Here is an 18730-nt window from a genome sequence, read left to right as displayed (position 1 = left end):
GAAGAGTAATGCCAGTTTAAGACCATTGACTTCAATGGGTTTAGATTGGAGTAACTCTGCTTAGGATTGCACTGCAAGTAACTCATCTATGAGGTTTTCTCTGTTCTATCGCTTTTCAGTGATCTCTATACCATATACTCTATTATCAGAGATGAGAGAGACGATCGTCTTACTGCAATTTATTACAGAAACTGTTGGCTCCCCTTACTACCACTCATTATAGAAGCTGTTTCCTCATATCACAAGAAAGGGACTTCTCTAAATTTATGATACAGGATCACATTACTTGTTGAGATAATTTTCTGTTATTCATGTAGGATTGCCAGCTCACCACTGGAAAATTCTTAGAGATTTGGGGAATAGACCCTGGAGAGGATGGGGTTTGGAAAGGGGAAGAACCTCAGCAAAGTATAATTCCATACAGCCCACCCTCCAAATCAACCATTTTCTCCAGGGGAACTCCTCTCTGTGGCTTGGAGAGTAGTTGTAATTCTGGGAGATCTCCAGCCACCACCTGGAGGCTGGCAACCCTATTTTATGTAGCATGTAACTTTATGATATTATATAGTTGCTATAAATCACAGTGTTGTCTGTCTTTAGGATTGTATTAAACTATATCTTGGCACACTATCTGTATAGCAGAGCATGACTCAGATGCTCTTGATAGAGACTTCCCCACATCTAATATACTCTTTGGGACTTTCCATGTCTTATATACTTTGGCAACTTTACATCTCTGTTTATTCACATCCTACAATTGACCAGACTTTTCTCATATGCACGAGAGTTCAAGTATTCTGTCCTACCACTTTGTGCCAGTGTGAATACTACTACTATAGAGAGGTTAAAGCATAGATGTAAGACTAGAAGGAGCTCGCTGGGTGACCTTGGACAAGTCACTCTCTCTCAGAGTAATCAACATCACAGGGTTTGGGGAAAGAAAGGGAAGATGCTAGCTAGCTATTTAGAATCTCACCGAAATTGGTTTTTGGCGTGTTTTATTAATGTGTACATGCCTGGTAATAATGCAAAGGAGGAGGGTGGGGAGGCAGACAAAATAATCAAAGCTACAGCAAATAGAGCATGTTCTGATTTTAAAATTAATTTTAAAAATTCTCACAGCTGAACTAAAATTAAGGAGAGAAGCACAGAGCAAAATTCCATGAGAACCGAAGAAAGGAAACAGGGTAGAGGGGTGGGCTCATTTACTACCCAATACAAATATAGCCTCTTACCAGCCCACCAATGATGAAGAAAAGGAGGAAGCAACGCCCTAAGATAGTTTTGGCTACAATATCTCCATATCCAACAGTAGACATGGTTACCATAACCATATATAAACACTCAAAGTAACCCAAGCTTTGGAAATTGGTCTGACCTTCCCAGGGGTCACCAGAATTCTCGATCTGCACAAGAAAAAAAAAAAGATTTGAAAATGGAGACATACATCAAACAAGACTCATGCTGCAGATAAGAATGGACCGAACAATTTTCAGAAAAAAATATCATTCCATGGGTGTTTTCCTTAACAAATGGAAATGTCTGGAATGCGTTTAGGAATTGGGTATACCTGACTGTTATGATGATGGTCCTACGGAAATGCTGAGGAGGACAATTAAATCTCCTCAGGCCATTTCTCTTTTCCTTGCCTTGATACAGAGGTGTGTGGATCATTGAGTTCTGGCCCACACTCAGGATTATTCATGTGAAATAATTTATGTACATGCCTTGAGGATCAGGAAGGTGGCTATTGACTGTGTGTGTGTGAATTTGGAACATAACTAATCAAAATCTGACCTAAATATTCCCTGTCTGCTAATCCCAAATGGGTAACTGATCCAAATGAAACTAACTGTTAATATGGCGAGGAATCAAATAGGTTACATCCATTTTGGTGATGGCATATCTGCGGCTTTACTCTGCTTTCAGTGTCCATTTCCTTGTATCATCTTTCACAGGTTAGTTGCATTTCTTTGCACGAGAGAAATTGTCTTTTATTTGGAGGAGATATTATATTGGGAGAAGCAATGTGAGTTAGTGTGGTTAGACTGTTATACTCAGATCTAAGAGACCTGTGCTCAGATCCTCACTCTGCGAAGTTCACTGTGTAATCTTCGGCTGCTCACTCTCTCCCAATCTTACCTCCCTTACAGGGTTGTTGTGAGAATAAATTGTGGAAATGAGGACATTTTTATAAACGGGATAAAATCATAATGCCTGTGCAAATATTTTATTGTGTTGTATTACTGTACTGTTTTATTGCATTGTATTGTTTTGCTGTACTGTTTATTGCAGTGGTCCCTAACTTTTTTGAGTCTGTAGACACCTTTGGAATTCTGACACATGCTGGAGGGTGAAACCACAAAATGACTGCCACAAGAGGTGGAAACAATCACAAAATGGCTGCCAGAAGAGGTGGAGCCAGTCACAAAATTTTAGGGAGTGAGGTCATGTGTACCTCTTCAATATTTCAGGCAAAAGCTCTAACAGGATGCCTTTTAAAATGAAGAGATTGTTTAGAAATATTTTCTCAAATGCACTCAGTTTACCTTCAGTCATACAGTGAAGATCCTTGTGCCGTGGTGGCAAGTGGCAACTACTGTCAAAGCAACTTAAAAAAAAAACTTCATAGCCAATCTGATACCCAATGACAAACAGAAGCCATGTGGGGCAAAAGCTCCACATGACCTCACCCACTTTGTGGGTACCAGGCAAGATGTCATCAGGCATCATATTGCCTGCAGGCACTATGTTGGGGAATCTTGGTTTATAGTATGTCTAATTCTGTTGTATAACATTGCTTTAATCTGATTTGAGTCTAAGAGCGGAACTGCAAGTGACAAAAGGCACAGGTTGGACACTTGTCAGCTTCCCTCATGTTTTGACGGGAAATGTAGGCATCCTAGTCTTGCAGCTTGGCTCTCTGACTGCTGTCCAATGGACTTTTCAACTGTCACTTGTCCAACATTCTGCCAAGCTGCCTACATTTCCCATCAAAACTTGAGGGAAGCTGACAAGTGTCCAACCTGTGCCTTTTGTCACTTGTAGTTCCGCTCTCAGTGAGTTCTACAAATAAAGTAAATAATGATGCCAATCCTCCTGAGCTCCTTGGAAGAAGGGTGGAAAGGTTCAGAGACATTACTTAGATAAAGGAAATTAGAGAAGTATTTCTTTTTTCTCTCTGTTACTATTATGCAGATGATACACAGGTAGTAGAGGTGAGATATGAACCAAGAATTTCCAGGTTCGTTGCCCATCTCCTGAGCCACAAAAGGTCTCATTCCTGTTTGTCTAAGGAGACACTATACGTACCCAGTGAAGAAACCCTGCAGCAGTGAGCCACGTGCTGACAAATACAGCCAGAAGTTTGGACAGCTTGATTGAAGTTCTGAACAGACAAAACAAGATATGGCATGAGTCAGAGAACACCAAAAGAACGTTCTTCCCCCAACGTTTGTCAAGGATACACAAAACACCCCTAGGGCTGTTGTATTGCTATCATTCTATTGTTCAGAGATTAATGTGATTTGATTAATTATATTTTCATCTTGTGTTTTCGGCTCTGCGGATCTCCCTCCGTCCGGCAATGCCATCCTCCTTTCCAGCATCCCCACCAGAAGTGGGTTCCAGTTCATGAAAGTTTATGCTGGAATAAAATTTTGTTGGCTTTTAAGGTTTTACAAGGCTCCTGTTTATTTAAGCAGAGAAGAGAAATTCCAAACCATCCCTATTTCCAAGTCTGCCAAGATTCAGAGAGGGAAGGGGGATAATCTAGTTAAAGGAAAGAGAGCATGATTAGATTTTGACTTACCCACTCTTTATGATTTGGAGGAATTGTAATATTTTTGGAAGTTCTAACAGTCTGAGTGCTCTCAAGAACCTCAAACCTATAAGATAAGAGTGAATGAACTAGTGTGGGGAAAACCAGGGTTGAATTTTGACATGAAATATTCTCTAGATATTCTCTGAATATGTTTTTTTTTGTTTTAGAAAGTGCTGGTGCCCATATATAAGTTTGCATCTATTTCCCCAATCCCCCTCAATTCTTGGGAAAGCCTCCCCCCAAAGATGCTATACTCAGTACCAGTGAGTACCCAACTTCCCCCCACCCAACATTCCCCCACCCCCATCTGAATATACAAATAATCATGAAATCTTTGATGTTTGTTTCTGACATCCATTGATATTTAATTTTATATATGGTATTTTGTATGAATTTATGAAATGGTGTTGCACAAAAGTGCCTTCCCCCTTGCACCTTCCAATTCGCCGAGCAAAAGAGAGATGAGACAGACAAGGGCTGATGTAAAGAACAACGTATATTTGCAAATAGGGTACAGGCTACAAGTGAGCTCAGAGTGTACCAGAGAACAAAGGAACACATGCTACTTTTAAGGGCTCATGACATTATTTTGGAGAAACGAAAGTCACATTCAAAATAAACATCTGATCTTTTTACACCTTTAGACTGGCCATTCTCCATTTCTCACTCTCGCAACAGCATCGCACACACACACACACACACCTCTCCAAAGGGACGGGGGGGGGGAGAGAACTCATAATTCTTCCTTTGTCTCTACCCCTGCCTCTGCATCACAGGAATGTCCAGTTATCTATCTCCTGAAGGCTAAACTTCTCCCCTCTTCTTTGGTATGTAGGCAGAGAGGCCCTGCGGGGACTAGTTATTTAAGACATGCATAGAGAATACATTTTATGTCTCTTACTAGTGTAAATTCATAATTACATGATTGATCCAAGGTCTCTACTAAAATTTGCTAATCCCACAATGGTATGTAATAGTTGTCTCAGAATAGCATTTAGTATTTGCCACTATTTAACAGCTAATGAGCAAAGATAGTTACTATATGAGAGTATTTCCTAGTTCCGCACAGCATTCAAATTATAGTATGCATGATATCAAGTATTTGACAGTTGACAATTCATGAGATTTCATAACCAGTGCCCATTTGAATTACCCACAATCCTAACACATCTGAATGTTTCTAATTTTGAGGTTAAAATTAACATTCAAATTACAAATTTTTGAATTAAAAACTGGCACATTCAGAAAAGAGTATTAAGAAGCGCCCTACAGGATCAGACCAATGTTTCATCTAGTCCAGCATCTATGCACAACAGCCAACAAGATGCTACCAGAAGATTTAGAAGAAGGGTAAAGAAGCCAAAACCTCCTTCTATTGTTGCCCTCCAGCAAATGGTATTCAGAGGTACGCTGCCTCTGAACAGAGAAGTTCCTTCACCATCATGACTAGTAGCTAGTGATGGAATTTCCCTCCATGATTTTTATTATTTTCTTTTAAATGTATCTAATTTATCCATAGGGATGGAAAGTCGCATGGTATAGACCAATCTCGTTGGTCTTGGAACCTAAGCAGGGTCGATACTTGGATGGGTGACCACAAAGGAAGACTCTGCAGAGGAAGCCAACGGCAAACCACCTCTGCTTCTCAATTGTCCTGAAAACCCCTTGATGAGGTCACCATAAGTCAGTTGCGACATGAAGGCAGGTGTCTACATAATCTAACCATCATCGTTAGATCCTGGGTCAGTGAATTTCAGACATGAAAATGTGCTTTCTTTTGTCTGTCCTGCCCATCTTTATTAGTTGCCTCTAAATTCAGGTATTACGGGAACGAGAGGAAGAATTATCTGTTTACTTCCTTTATATCATGCATAATATAATAAATCCTATTCATTTATCTTTTCTCTAAAGTGAATTCCCTTCCTCACATGTACATAATTCTTCAGGCTTTCCTTGTAGGGAAAGGTGCTGCAGCCCATTGATTATTTTAGTTTCTCTTTTCTGCACATTTTCCAGTTCGACAGGCTCCTTTTTTGAGTTAGGGTAACTTTCAATGGTGGTCCCAATATTATGGAACAACCTTCCCCAGGAAATGAGTGTGGCCCCCTTCCTGTTGATTTTTAGGAGTCAGTTGAAGACTTATTTAGGATTGCATTTGATTAAGTTGGTTTTTCTTTTAACTCTTTTAATATATTTTTAATTTAATTTAATTTATTATCTTTATATTCCACCCTCCCCGCTTTCACAGGCTGTTGTTTTTACATTGTTAAGTCACCAAGTACTTTGAAGTAGAAAAGTGGCTAATAAATATTTTAAATACCATAGTAAGTATTTTAACATTTGATATAGTACGTTGAAATACATGGAAGCCGTCTACGAACTGAGGAATCTTCCACTGGAGAAAAGACTGCTTTTGTGAGAAGTCTTCCCCCAATGAAAGGGCTCTTTCCTCTGACAGAAAATTCCTTGTTTAGCAGAAGGAAATAACTGGATCTGTCTCAGTGTTTTGACAATCCAAAACAACACTCCCTTTGAGTATTTGATGACTTGCGTTTGATAACTTGGTAACACACATCCAACATGGGAGAAATATTGTTATTTATAATAAGTCACAATTATTTTAGGCGACTGTAAGAGTTCCTCACACACTCACCAAGCCAATTCTTTTCTAAGTAGAAGGAAACACAGACTGGAGTGATGGTGAAGAAGTCCACAATGGAATTAAGTTCGACCCAAAACTTCAATTTGTCACTTGCTGCCAAGAACTAGAGAAACTACGCAAAGTCAGATTATACAACAACCATTTATCTATCTTACAAGTAGCCTCCCATCTATCCATCCATATTACCAATTGCTCCATTGTACTTAAGAATGACAAGAAAATAACAAAACATATCAGTTGCTGTAGCAATAAAAGAATGATATCCATTTATTCTTTCCATTGCACAAAACAAAGATCATCTGTAAACAGCTGGCAACCCTGATGCATGTTCTACAAAATTCATTTCAAAATTTACTAACAAGGTGATCTCCAATTTTACTCTTGAGCCTCCCCACTATGGGAAGGGGAAAGGAAGCTTAATGCATAGGATCCCCACTGGTTATCTTTACCAAAACTGTTTGGTAGAGTCCTTTTGCATAACTGGAGCAAAGTATCCATCTCAAAATCCAGCTTGTAAAAAGACAAACTAAAAATCATGACAAAAGTTCTCACGCTACTACCCAAATTGGACACCTTGCTCTAATCCCCCCGCCCCCGCAAAAGACCTTCCCAGTCATGAAAAGAATTAGGTTTCCTGCTGCATATCAAAAAAAGAGAAGATGCTGTGAAATTCCAAAAATTGAAGTAGAGGGGATAAAACTACTCAGATCTTCCTATCTTGAGATCTAATTCTAAAAAAGAACAAATAAGGTAACACACCAACTTCTGGACTGTAGAACTTCACACTACAGGTGGAGGGTCACTTGAATGAATGTTCCTCCGTAGAAAACAACAACTCTACACATGGGCCATTTCCACACAGCTTACCTTCTTCCGAAAACTTCCAAAAAACAGCATCTTTGCACGCGAAATCGCGCCAGGAAGATGCTGTTATCGCGCGAAATCGCACAAGAAGACGCTGTTATCGCGGAAGACAGCGTCTTCTCATGCAATTTTGCACAATAACAGTGTGCGAAGATGCTGTTTTTTGGAAGTTTTCGGAAGAAGGTAAGCCGTGTGGAAACGGCCAGGGTGAACATGTCAAGAAGAGTAGCCTAGAACCTGCTCCTGACATGACAATTACTTGTACACAGAGAATGTATGGAGATTCATTCAGTTATTTAAATTCACACCTGCTGCCCAAAGCAGTATAGCCGAAACACATGAATATTTCCTTTTCTGCAATTTGTGGAAACTTGATTTTCATGTTCAGAGGTGGGGGTGGGGGCGAGAGCTCTCCTCTAGCCTATATCACAGCATTGTCTACACACTTCACTTCCCAGTGATTTATTGCGAAGATCTCTTACCCGCAATCCAAAATAAAAGAGGAAGAATATATTGAAGAAGAGGTCAATATTAATTGTCCTGTCTTGGAAGGAGAGGCAGAACTGTATGGCACTGGAGGGAGAAGAGGGAAGGAGGATTGATGATGAATCCAGTAAGAGATTTCTATGTCAAATCAAATAATTTTTTCTTATGATGTGTTTTTATACTACTCTGTGTTTGGTCGTTGTTAGCCATCTAGTTTTGTGGCCTTCTCTTTATATCCTGGGAGACTACCAAAAGAAAACAAGCAAAGATGTTTGCCCTGAGACATTCCATGAAACCATAATTAAGATTAACTGTGATTAATAGCCCAACTTCTGATCCTGGTTCTACAGACCTTCACTAGCTATACTGGGGTGGCCTGTGCTGAAACAATCTCTGTAAGCATAGTTTAATAAAACCTTGATATTGCATAGTGTCTGAAACGAGCCAATATGGGATTTTAATTCAGTTGCATTGAATATTTTCAAAATTCTATGCTTCGTTTTTTTTCTTCTAAAAAAGTAGTATGTGAAATTGTGCTAAAGTTGATATGTGAAAAGAGACCTCAAAGTGGGCTTCTTAAATTCTTATCTATTTTTTAACGGAATTTTTAAACGGAACAGAAAAATGTGTTGTTTGCTATGGTGTTTGTTCAGTTCTTTCAACTGTGTCTTGTCTTGACCCCTTGACATTACTGAGTTGCACATGGACACTGATGAAACATTACAAAAATGCAATTTTATGTGGCTTGAGGTTTGGGGCAATGCTTCCGACCACTGGTATAACCTCACACCAAAACCATCGCAATACAACTATATATGTGATTGCTTTATTATACTGTTGTGTCAATGTAAACACATGCATTGGTAAAGTGGAGAAAGGGGGGAGTCATGAAGAAATGCTTTGGATAAAATGACAGAATTTTTTATTATGGGGGGGAAAAAAACAAGAACAGGTAATTTGAAATGCCATAGCTGGGAAGAAATGTGGATAATGTAAGTTTTGGAAACAGCCATAATAGGGCTTCATAATGGGAATTCATAGTATAGCAGGGCAAAATGCTTGCATAGTATGGAAATATATTCTGTGCTTAATCTGGCCTCCTTCTTGATACTTTTCACCAGCCATCCTCCCCTAAATTAAGGCATTTTATGCATTAAAACGTTCTAGACTTGGGCAAAACTAAAAAAGGAAGGCATCTATTTATTTATTTATTTCTATCCTGCTCTAATCAGCTGATTCAGAACTGGCAGTATTTGAGCAAAGCATTTCTCTCGCCTACATTGGCAAGTTGAATTTCAAATTTCATTTGACACCCTTGACAGTTTCCACATTTCCCCCCCTGATGCTGTTGACAAGTACAGCATGACAGAATGAAATTGCAAAAGTCATTTTGATTGGTGATTTTAAAAATAATGTTGCTATTTTCAACCAAGCAAAATTCAATATTTTCTTTTTAAAAATATAGCTCTGAATCCTGATTTTTTGGGAGGAAATAAACCTCTGCAATAAGCTTCAGCATTACATATCACATAGATGCAGCAGCTGCCTGCTCAACATATGTACTAGTTAACTTACGGGTTAAGGCTAGATGATAAATTCACCACATGCCAGGTTGGTGACATGATGCCTGGCAGAATACTGAGTGTTAATTATTGCAAACATTAACTGCATTGGCTTAGGTCCAGAATTGAGTTTCTGCAGGTCCAATGATTTCTGCCTGTGGAATGTGATTTTCTCCCCCCCCCCCACCAATCCATGCAACATCCCAAAACGCTCCCTGAAATCCTGTTACTGGGGACAGGAGACTAGGAGAGGGCTGAGGGAGAAATGATGTTCTATGGACAAAAATCCTGGTGCTCACAGAAATGCTGTTCTTGATCCAAGCCAATGTGTGGTATAAGGAGGCTTGCTGACTCCCTGGTGGACTACATTGCCGCTGGGAGATGAAGACGGGGCAAAGGGCAGGCCGCCTATCAGTGGTGGAAACAGGGATCACCAGGAGGAATGAATTGGGAGGATGGCCTTAGCATCACATCCTCTGTCCTCGTGGTCTGGACAGTGGCAGAGGGGGAGGACAGGCATTCTCCCCTTCCTTCCTTCCTAGGTGCCCAACTGCTGCTGGGGACACTTGCCACAACTTGGTTAGACAGTTTCTTGGCACAGGGCCAGATCCATTGGGGTGACTCTATTGGGTTTAGTTATGGATAGCTGGACCAGTCAGACAGCCCTTCCTTTCCTTATTAACAGAGTGCTCCTCCTGAGCTTCAGTGCAGCAGCTGGCCTAAACTAGTATTTACCACACTATGTTACAAATTGCACACAGAGAGCCTCTCCCTTGAGTTAAAGAACCAATAATGGTCTATTTATTTATAGAAGTACATTCATGTAAGTATACTGGAGAGAAAAAAAGACTAACTAATATAGCTAACTAGGATGGCTTCAGATTGTCCCAGGAGGAGATAGCATGCTGCTTCTCCTGATGCATGCAGGGAAAGAAGGAGGGGAAGAAGAAAGAAGGAAGGAAGTTCCCTTGGACTACATTCTACCAATTAGAGAAAGTGAGCGATAGTAGAGCAGGCAAGAAGGAGACTGATACTAGCCTATCTATCTGTCTAACTCTATAGTTCTTATCTTGAAGGTTTGAGCCAGAGACATTGCAGTCCCTTTTTCTAACAGAATCGAGCTGGCTGGGTGGTAACCTCCAATTTTTACTGGGATCCCCTTAAGAGATATGGGAAAACCGAAAGGTACATGCCTGGGCTGGCCATTTCAGGAACGGTCAAGGTCATGCCTGGACAGCGTGCTACACCCCTGCCAGTTAGGGCTGGGGAATGTGTGCCATTGAGTGGTGATGATGGTGGGCGTTTAATGAGATTGATCCATTGCTGTTATGCTCCAAAGCTCTGGAGGACTTGTTGCATACGTCTTTGCAACTGGCTAAAGAAAGTTGTAAAAGTCAGTCCTTGGAATGGAGAAGCATAGAAACAGATGGCTTGATAGTCCCCATTTTTTCAGATGGCTTGAAATTGGTTAGTTGATCCTGAAAGCTTTCTTCCCCCAAGAACTGTAATTCAAAAGTTCTAGTAGCCACAGGCTTAAAAGATTATGAGAACAACCACAGAATTGTTGCAGTGGCATCCTACGTTGGTAAATGTGTGTGGTTAAGTGTTCTAAAATGAACTAATATCATATGAAAAGAGAAATAGCCCCCATCGCCTAAGCAAAGTCTCAGTCTTGTGAGTTCTGAATATGAAATATTATAATAGAATTATAGGCTCACAGAATCAAAGGGTTGAAGGGACCTCCAGGCTCATCTAGTCCAACCCCCTGAACAATGCAGGAAATTCACAACTACTTCCCCTCCACCCCACACACACCCAGTAGAATGACTTGAATTTTTGAAATTCTGAAAAAGTATGTTATTTGAAATACAGAGATGACTGGGCTTCTTTTCATCCCAATTTTCAAAATGATAGTAGTCATTGAAAACTCCACAGTGATCAACTATATTTATTGTCATTTGACAAATGACACAGGCCAAGTTGCGTGAACTGGATTTAACAAGCAAGCAAAAGGCAAGAAAAAGAGCAAATGAATGAAAGAACTTTTTGGAGAAAGGTCCATGTTCTAATTACCTGTAACAGTTGATAAAGTAAATGATGAGTGATCCAATACTAAACAGGAAAACCAGTATAACCTAAAACAGAAATCCACAGTGCATCACTGACAATTGGTACTGGATACTTCTACTGTGCTAAGGTTCAAAATCTTTCCTTTTGTGTAGCTGCATGCAAAGCTCATTTACTATCACTTTAAAGTTCCCGCAAAATGAAAGCTAGTGGTACAAATTTTGGTTTCCACAGGGAGGCTGCTTGAATTAAAATGGTTTTCTGTTGCAACATGCTGTTGATGTTTGGAAAATTTGTGACGGCCTATGGCTATAGACAATAAACTCTTTGGTACTTGGTACTTGTTGCAACATGCCGAACTTCGTCAGAGACGTCATTCTACACAATTCAAGAGATCTTCTTCAAGCTATCATAGACTTTTCTGTTTGGCCATCTGTGGTGATATAAAGGGGGACCTAGCATGACCAGTCATTTGGAAGAGCATCTCCTAATGAACAACTGATAAAAAATGGCTTCCATGTGGTAGTTGGGTTATGGGATCATGTGACCTGGCCTTTACAGAACAATCCATGGGATAGGCCAAATTCCAGTGCCTTTCTGTTCACATGACCCTGCCCACTGAGATCATCTTCAGAGGTCTTTCTGTAGATGAAGTACATGGTGACCAGCAGTGGCCAAGCATTGGGAGGGAGGCAGGTACACTTTTGGGGACCCATAAATCTAGGAGATCCAGCCTGTGATGCAAGCCCATTACTATGATACGACATTTCAGAAATAAATTTGTTCTTTCAGAAGAACTCATGAGATGCATGGGATGGGACTGGAGGCCTTGTTGAACTAGGGAATGCACAAACACATGACGTTTCCCCGACTGGGTCAGATTGTTGGTCTATCAAGGTCTAGCCAGTATGGTGTAGTGGTTAAGAGCAGCAGGACTCTAATCTGGTGAACTAGGTTTGATTCCCCACGCCTCCACTTGAAGCCAGCTGGGTGATAGCTTGTTCAGAGCTCTCTCAGCCCCACCTACCTCACAGGGTATCTGTTGTGAGGAGAGGAAGGGAAGGTGATTGTAAGCCACTCCAAGACTTGTTCAGGTAGTGAAGCGTGAGGTATAAAACCAACTTTTCTTCTTCTTCTTCTTCTTCTTCTTCTTCTTCTTCTTCTTCTTCTTCTTCTTCTTCTTCTTCTTCTTCTTCTTCTTCTTCTACTACTCTAGCAGCAGCTCTCTCGGCTCTCAAGTCCTTCACATCATCTATTACCTGATCCTTTTTCAACTGAAGATGCCAGAGATTGAACCTGGGACCTTCTGCATGCAAAGCAGATGCCCCATCGCTGAACCACAACCCCAGAGTTGTCACATTATGTCTTTGGAGCACCCTTCCCATAGAGCTCCATTTTCCTGGCAGCCCCATTACTGGCACTTAGTCCAGGCAAGGAGCTGCTCCCCCCCCCCCCCGACCCTCAGCACATCTCCGAGAGGCTTCTTGATTTCGTTATTTTTCACAGTTGTTTAGTTATAGCATTCCGTTAGGACCAGGGCTTTTTTCCAGCTGGAATGCAGTGGAACAGAGTTCCGGAACCTCTTGAAAATGGTCACATGGCTGGTGGCCCCACCCCCTGGTCTCCAGACAGAGGGGAGTTTAGATTGCCCTCCACCCACTGAGTTCTGCACCACCTCTTTTCCCAGAAAAAAAGGCCTGGTTAGGACTATGATCTGTTGCCTAGATTTGCTGAATGCCATGTCTTGTTTATAAATTAACTGATACATTCATGTTTGGTGTAGTGGTTTGGTGTAGTTAAGAGCAGCAGGCCTCTAATCTGGACAACCGGGTTTGATTCCCCACTCCTCCACTTGAAGCCAGCTGGGTGACCTTGGGTCAGTCACAGCTCTCTCAGAGTTCTCTCAGCCTGATTCACCTCACAGGGTGATTGTCATGAGGTTAATAATAACGCACTTTGTAAACTGCTCTGAGTGTGGCATTAAGTTGTCCTGAAGGGCGGTATATAAATCAAAAGTTGTTGTTGTTGTTGTTTGAAATTATTAAAATCTAAAATTATTAAAATCTACTCTGTTTACGACTTTGAACACAGGTTATTAGAAATGTGGGAAATAGGTTCTCTTGTTGTAGAAAATGAACAGATACTTGCACATCATGGTACTCACCAGCACACGTCCCACAGAGGTCTGAGCTGAGAGCATCATCAACACCCAGTCTTGAAAGTGCCTCTTCCACCAAATAAATGTGGGGTGAACTGTGGTAGTCATCTGCTTAAGGTGAGAGAAAAGAGTCCCTGAACAGTGCTATGGGACATATTGCTATCTTGAATCGTCAGAGCCTGGTAATAGAATCATTTTTCCTTCTGTGCATGCCTTCCACATGCTCTCCACCTAACCTTGTATTCTAACAACATAGCCTGCACCTCTCTGATTAAATGCCCAAGTTGGATATGTTTTGAACCAGGGCTGGTTCAGGGTTCTAAGAATTCTGGGCATGCCATTCAGTGCTCAGCCCCCATGTATGTCACCCCATTGTACTGAGCACATACATAAACACACACCCCATTCTAGAGGAGGAAATGGAATGTGGCTCTTCCACATTTGGTGGTGAAGAGTGCTGTCAAGCCATAGCTGACTTATGGAGATCCCTGGCAAGGTTTTCAAGGCAAAGAGAAGCAGTTTTCCATTGCCTGCCTCTGCAACTCTGCTCTTCGTTGGAGGTCTCCCGTCCAAGGCCGACCCTGCTTAGCTTCTAAGATCTGATGAGGTTCTCCTGGGCTATTCAGGTCAGGCCTTTCCACATTTAGCAAGGCAGAAAAGTGTGAAAAGTGGTTGCGTTCCTCCCCCTTTGGGGCATCACTCACAGCATAAAATGGAAGATTGCCCCTCTGGGATGGCTTCTAGGTTTATCTTGCATTGCAGGCACAAGTGGATGAATCAGGATCACTGGAGGGATCCTCTACTGGTCCCAGACATCAGTACACCACTACCATGTCATTCCTTTTTATCAACCATTTTTTGGCTCACAGTTAGGAATAGCTTCTTTCATATTATTATTTACTACCTCAAGGTCTCATCATGCTTGCACACTTCGCAATTCTCCCCGAACACAATCCCTTTCTTCTAGTGGTGTTTTTACCTGAATCTCAAGTTTTGCAGCTAAGAACATCCAGGAGAAATAAGTTGCCCTGTACATTAAGATCAAGAGAATACCACCTAGAAAAATGGACAAGCAGGAACCTATAAAAGCTGACTGGAAATATTCGTTGCAGTGGCGTCCTTGTTCTTTAATCCAGTCATGTTTATGACCATCCATCTCTCTGCTATTCCTGTCTGTTTCAGCTATCCAACTGTCCACTTGGGACGTTCTAGAAAATACTAGAATTCCAGGAGATTCTCCACTCCTTTGTGGAACCTTTATGATGCACTGTCACTGCCAGCCAACAGATTATGCTGTAATTCTTCACGTGGAAGAACTGGGAAATAGCAGTCCATGGAAAAGGAGGAAGTAAATCCTTGAGGAAATGTGTGGGAGGGGAACTCCCATTTCATCCTGCTGCCTCCTGCTTCCCTTTCCCCCTGCATCTTTGGTTTACCATGCTCTGCTTCTGCTCCCCCCACCCCCAACCTGCCTCCTGTTGCTCCTCTTTGGCTCATGCTTCATCTTCCCCCTTTTGGTTCCAGTTCCCACTTTTGACTTCTCCTTGCCCCATCCTCCTTGCCCCCAAGCCCCTTTCTCTTCCTCCTGCTTTATTACTTGTTTGTTTGTGATATATAGTTCACGTTTCTCGCTGAGATTCCAGGCAGATCACACAGTGTAGGTCAATATGATCAACAGCTCTCACTACTCAGTTCCCATTTCTGGTTATCATCCCTGCCCCTCTGCTCCACCTTCTGTCTTCTTCATCTTGTCTTCTTCTTCATCTTCTTCTCCCCACTTGCCTCCTGCTATCCCCTTTGCTCTGGCTTCTCTCCCACCTTGTCTTCTGTTTTCCCATCTGCTCCTCTTTTCTTCCCTGTCCACTTCCCTCCGGAAGAGGGGAATAGCAAGCAGACAAGAGCATTATGCCTTTAAGGAGATTTTCCAAAGCAAAGGCTGAGGAATCAAAAATAGTTCCCATCCCCTGGGAAACCAAAAGAGATGGGGAAGTACTGAAACCCCAAGAGGCAATCATCCTGAAGCTTACACGGAATCCAAACAGAGTGGTTTTTTTACAGCAGGGGAAATACTGAGTGCTGCCCTATCACAGGGTACAGTACTCAGTCTCCTGTTTTAGGTGGGTAGCTGTGTTGGTGTGTAGTAGAACAGTGGGACTGGAGTCCCATGGCACCTTAGAGACCAACAAGATTTTCAAAGTGTAAGCTTTTGAGAGTCAGAGCTCCTTCTTCAGGTGACACAAATCCTGCCATTCAGTCTCCTGTATTACAGGTTCTGGAAAATCCAACATGCACATTGCTTCTCTGACTGCAACATTCTGGAGGGAATCAGGAAAGATGCACATTTCCTAGTGCTCCCATTACAAAGGTGGCAAGGGAGGCGGCCCATCTACCTTTTGTGGCAGCCCCCTTAGCTACTGTTTTTAAAAGGCTGCTCAGAGGGGGTATCTTTTGGCTACGATGACTCAATTATGAAGTCCCCTACTTTTCTTGCCATAATTTAATTGATTTATTTGAAATATTTTTATCCCACCTTTCTTCTTCAAAGAAAGGTGCTTAGAGGAAAAACATACCTTTGAAACAGAAGTTGGCCATAAAAAACACAGTCACGAGATACAAACATTAAAAGAATAACTACCATACACACATAGTCAGACCATCAGTCTATCAAGATTAGTATTATCTTTCCTGAAAGGTAAAGGTCTTTTACATCACCTGTTGTCTTATGTTTTTAGCTGGAGATTGAACCTAGCACCTTCTACATGCTGAGCAGTTGCTCTATACCACAGCTTCATATAAACAGTACAACTAATATTTTTATGTGTAGAGATGTTTCTTTTTCTGAAATTAGCTTTTTTAGATACAGCCATCGATTCCTCTGATTCCTTTTTCTCTTTTAAAAGAGGGATTTCTCTTTTTTTTCAATGTCTGCTCTTTAGCATGGCAGGTCTTACAGTCTGAGAGGCTGTGCTTGGAAATATACACCTTGTCTATAACTGGTACTATTTGAATTTATGTGGGTGTTCACATTGGCTGATACCATATGGCAGAAAGAGAGAGTAACAGACAATGAAAAGATTGCACAAGAAACACAACAGCTCACCCTCCCCCCCCCTTTCAGGCCTAGAAACCTCCTTGTGCAGCTGCTGGGATCAGATGCAACTAGTTAGCTGCGCAGTTCTTTTCCCACTGAAATAAAATTGCATCCAAACCTCTAGGGCTCCTCCAGAGTTTTAAACATCTTTTATGAAGCCGGCAGATGAATAATGCAATCAGGTTCCTCTTCATGCAATCAGAACAGCTGAGTAGGAAACTAGTGATTTTATCTGTAAAGGGGACACATGTCCAAGAAAAGCAAGGAGCAAAACAACTCACTGGCAGAGAATATAACATTGTGGTCTTTCAGTTCAGCAATTATCTAATGCCCATCCTTCTCCCATCTGAAAGCCAGAGGGGTCCAGTTGCAATCGGTACATCTGAGTTGGAATGTAAATGGTAGAACAGTGAAGGGCCAACGGCAGCCATTTTGTCATTGGGCAAAGTGATGATTTCTGTTTATGTATGTGCGTGCCTTTGAGGGTATCCAGTAAAATTATAATCAGTTCTCCTTTGCAGATATCACTACGCTCAAATCAACATCTGTGGGAGCAAAACCCTGGATTGAAATTCTATGTGCACAATTGCAGGATTGTCTTTCAGGGGTACTGTTGAGGAAGAGCTTTACTTCTGTATAGTACAAACAATCTTGGTGTGTAGAAAGCAAATTCCCTTCAGGGATCAGTGAAACCAGAACTCCCAGAGCCTCCATTACACGGCATTCTAAAGTAGAAGTAGCATTTAGGTCTACAGAGAACAGAAGTAACCTTATTCTCATGACTGTGCCATTTAGAAGTAAAGATACCCACTAGAGCTGTCACTCTATTAACAAAATTGTGGTCAGTTCATAGTGTGGGTTTCAACTATGGATGACCAAATTTTCCAGGGGTTTTTTGTCCCACAAATGTACCCCATTCAGCTCCATGAGAATAAAAGACCAGGCACGCTGGGCTAGACCAATAGCCCATCTCGTCTAGCATCCTGTTTCACCCAGTAATGCAACAGGTGTGGCTGGAAGGAAGCAGTAAGAGGACTAGAACTGCCAGCTTATGAATCAGCCCTTGCTTCTATGGCCGTTGTCACACGGGACCTTATTTCGTCAGTTTTGCACTAGAAATCGTTTCTTCTGTTATCGTTATTAGAACGGATTCTCCCATCTTTTGACGACTGCTTGCGCTTCCAGTTAACACATTAAAAGGGAAAAGTGCAATTCGACGGTCAGTCAAAGTGCCTCCAGAAACGGGGCCCTAAAAATCCTGCCCCTTAATTTTTTTTTCTGCATATTTGCGTTATATCACTCATCTATTATAATGTTGTGCTGGGCCAACTCAAAACCCAACCGTGATAGGTAGCAGAGGTTTCCCACCCATGGCAGAATAGCGCTATAGCACTATAAGGCTGACGTTTTTTAAAAAAAATTACTTTGAGGCTTAATTGTGGGTTGCACTGGGGCTTGTGGGAGTGTAGGGCAGGAGAATCAGTGTTAGGTGAGTCAGATGATCAGGGAGAGTGAGAGTTTTGGTGTTGCAAAGCGTTCATAGTCGATCCAGGGCATTCACATGGAAGTGGATAAAGACGACATAAAGAGTCACAAAGCGTGAATTGGGGAGAATGGCGAAATCGCAAGAGAGCCGGAATAAGGTGAGAATTCAGCGGGAGATGGCACTAGTTTGGCGCTAAATTTATGGCCATGTGACGACAGCCTATGTCTTTAAAAGTGACTGGATCCATAGCAGTTAAGAAGTGGAGCTTTCTGTAGCTGGAGGTAAACATTATCACAAGAGTGTAAGGCCATTTTCACGCTGCTTGCTGGCCACGGAACATCGCGCCAAGCTCCTGGAATGACAGCATCTTCCTGGTACGATTCCGCACAAGAACTCAGTGTGTGAAATCGCACCAGGAAGATGCTGACATTCCAGGAGCTTGGCGCGATGTTCCGTGGCCAGCAAGCAGTGTGAAAATGGCCTAAGATCGCTCTTACGCTTAAGAATGTAAGAGGGCCTTCTCAGTAGTGG

The 18730-nt window shown here is 41.8% G+C and overlaps 1 protein-coding gene across 1 annotated transcript in view; it reads right to left on the bottom strand.

The window, feature by feature from the left end:
- Positions 1-14778, bottom strand: part of KCNU1 (potassium calcium-activated channel subfamily U member 1) — a 125357-nt gene extending 110579 nt beyond the window's left edge. Inside the window, exons 1-8 of the mRNA XM_054998055.1 lie at positions 14602-14778; positions 13629-13730; positions 11471-11532; positions 7832-7922; positions 6477-6588; positions 3812-3887; positions 3313-3388; positions 1236-1406 (exon numbers count right to left, since the gene is read on the bottom strand). Coding sequence (XP_054854030.1) covers positions 1236-1406; positions 3313-3388; positions 3812-3887; positions 6477-6588; positions 7832-7922; positions 11471-11532; positions 13629-13730; positions 14602-14778 — 867 coding nt within the window. The remainder of the gene's footprint in view (positions 1-1235; positions 1407-3312; positions 3389-3811; positions 3888-6476; positions 6589-7831; positions 7923-11470; positions 11533-13628; positions 13731-14601) is intronic.
- Positions 14779-18730: the final 3952 nt, after the last annotated feature.

The sequence above is a fragment of the Eublepharis macularius genome, chromosome 14 (genome assembly GCF_028583425.1).
Source record: "Eublepharis macularius isolate TG4126 chromosome 14, MPM_Emac_v1.0, whole genome shotgun sequence".
In the NCBI taxonomy this organism is placed as follows: domain Eukaryota; kingdom Metazoa; phylum Chordata; class Lepidosauria; order Squamata; family Eublepharidae; genus Eublepharis; species Eublepharis macularius.
The sequence above is the reverse complement of the archived record's forward strand: the minus strand, read 5'-3'. Positions and strand labels throughout refer to the sequence as shown.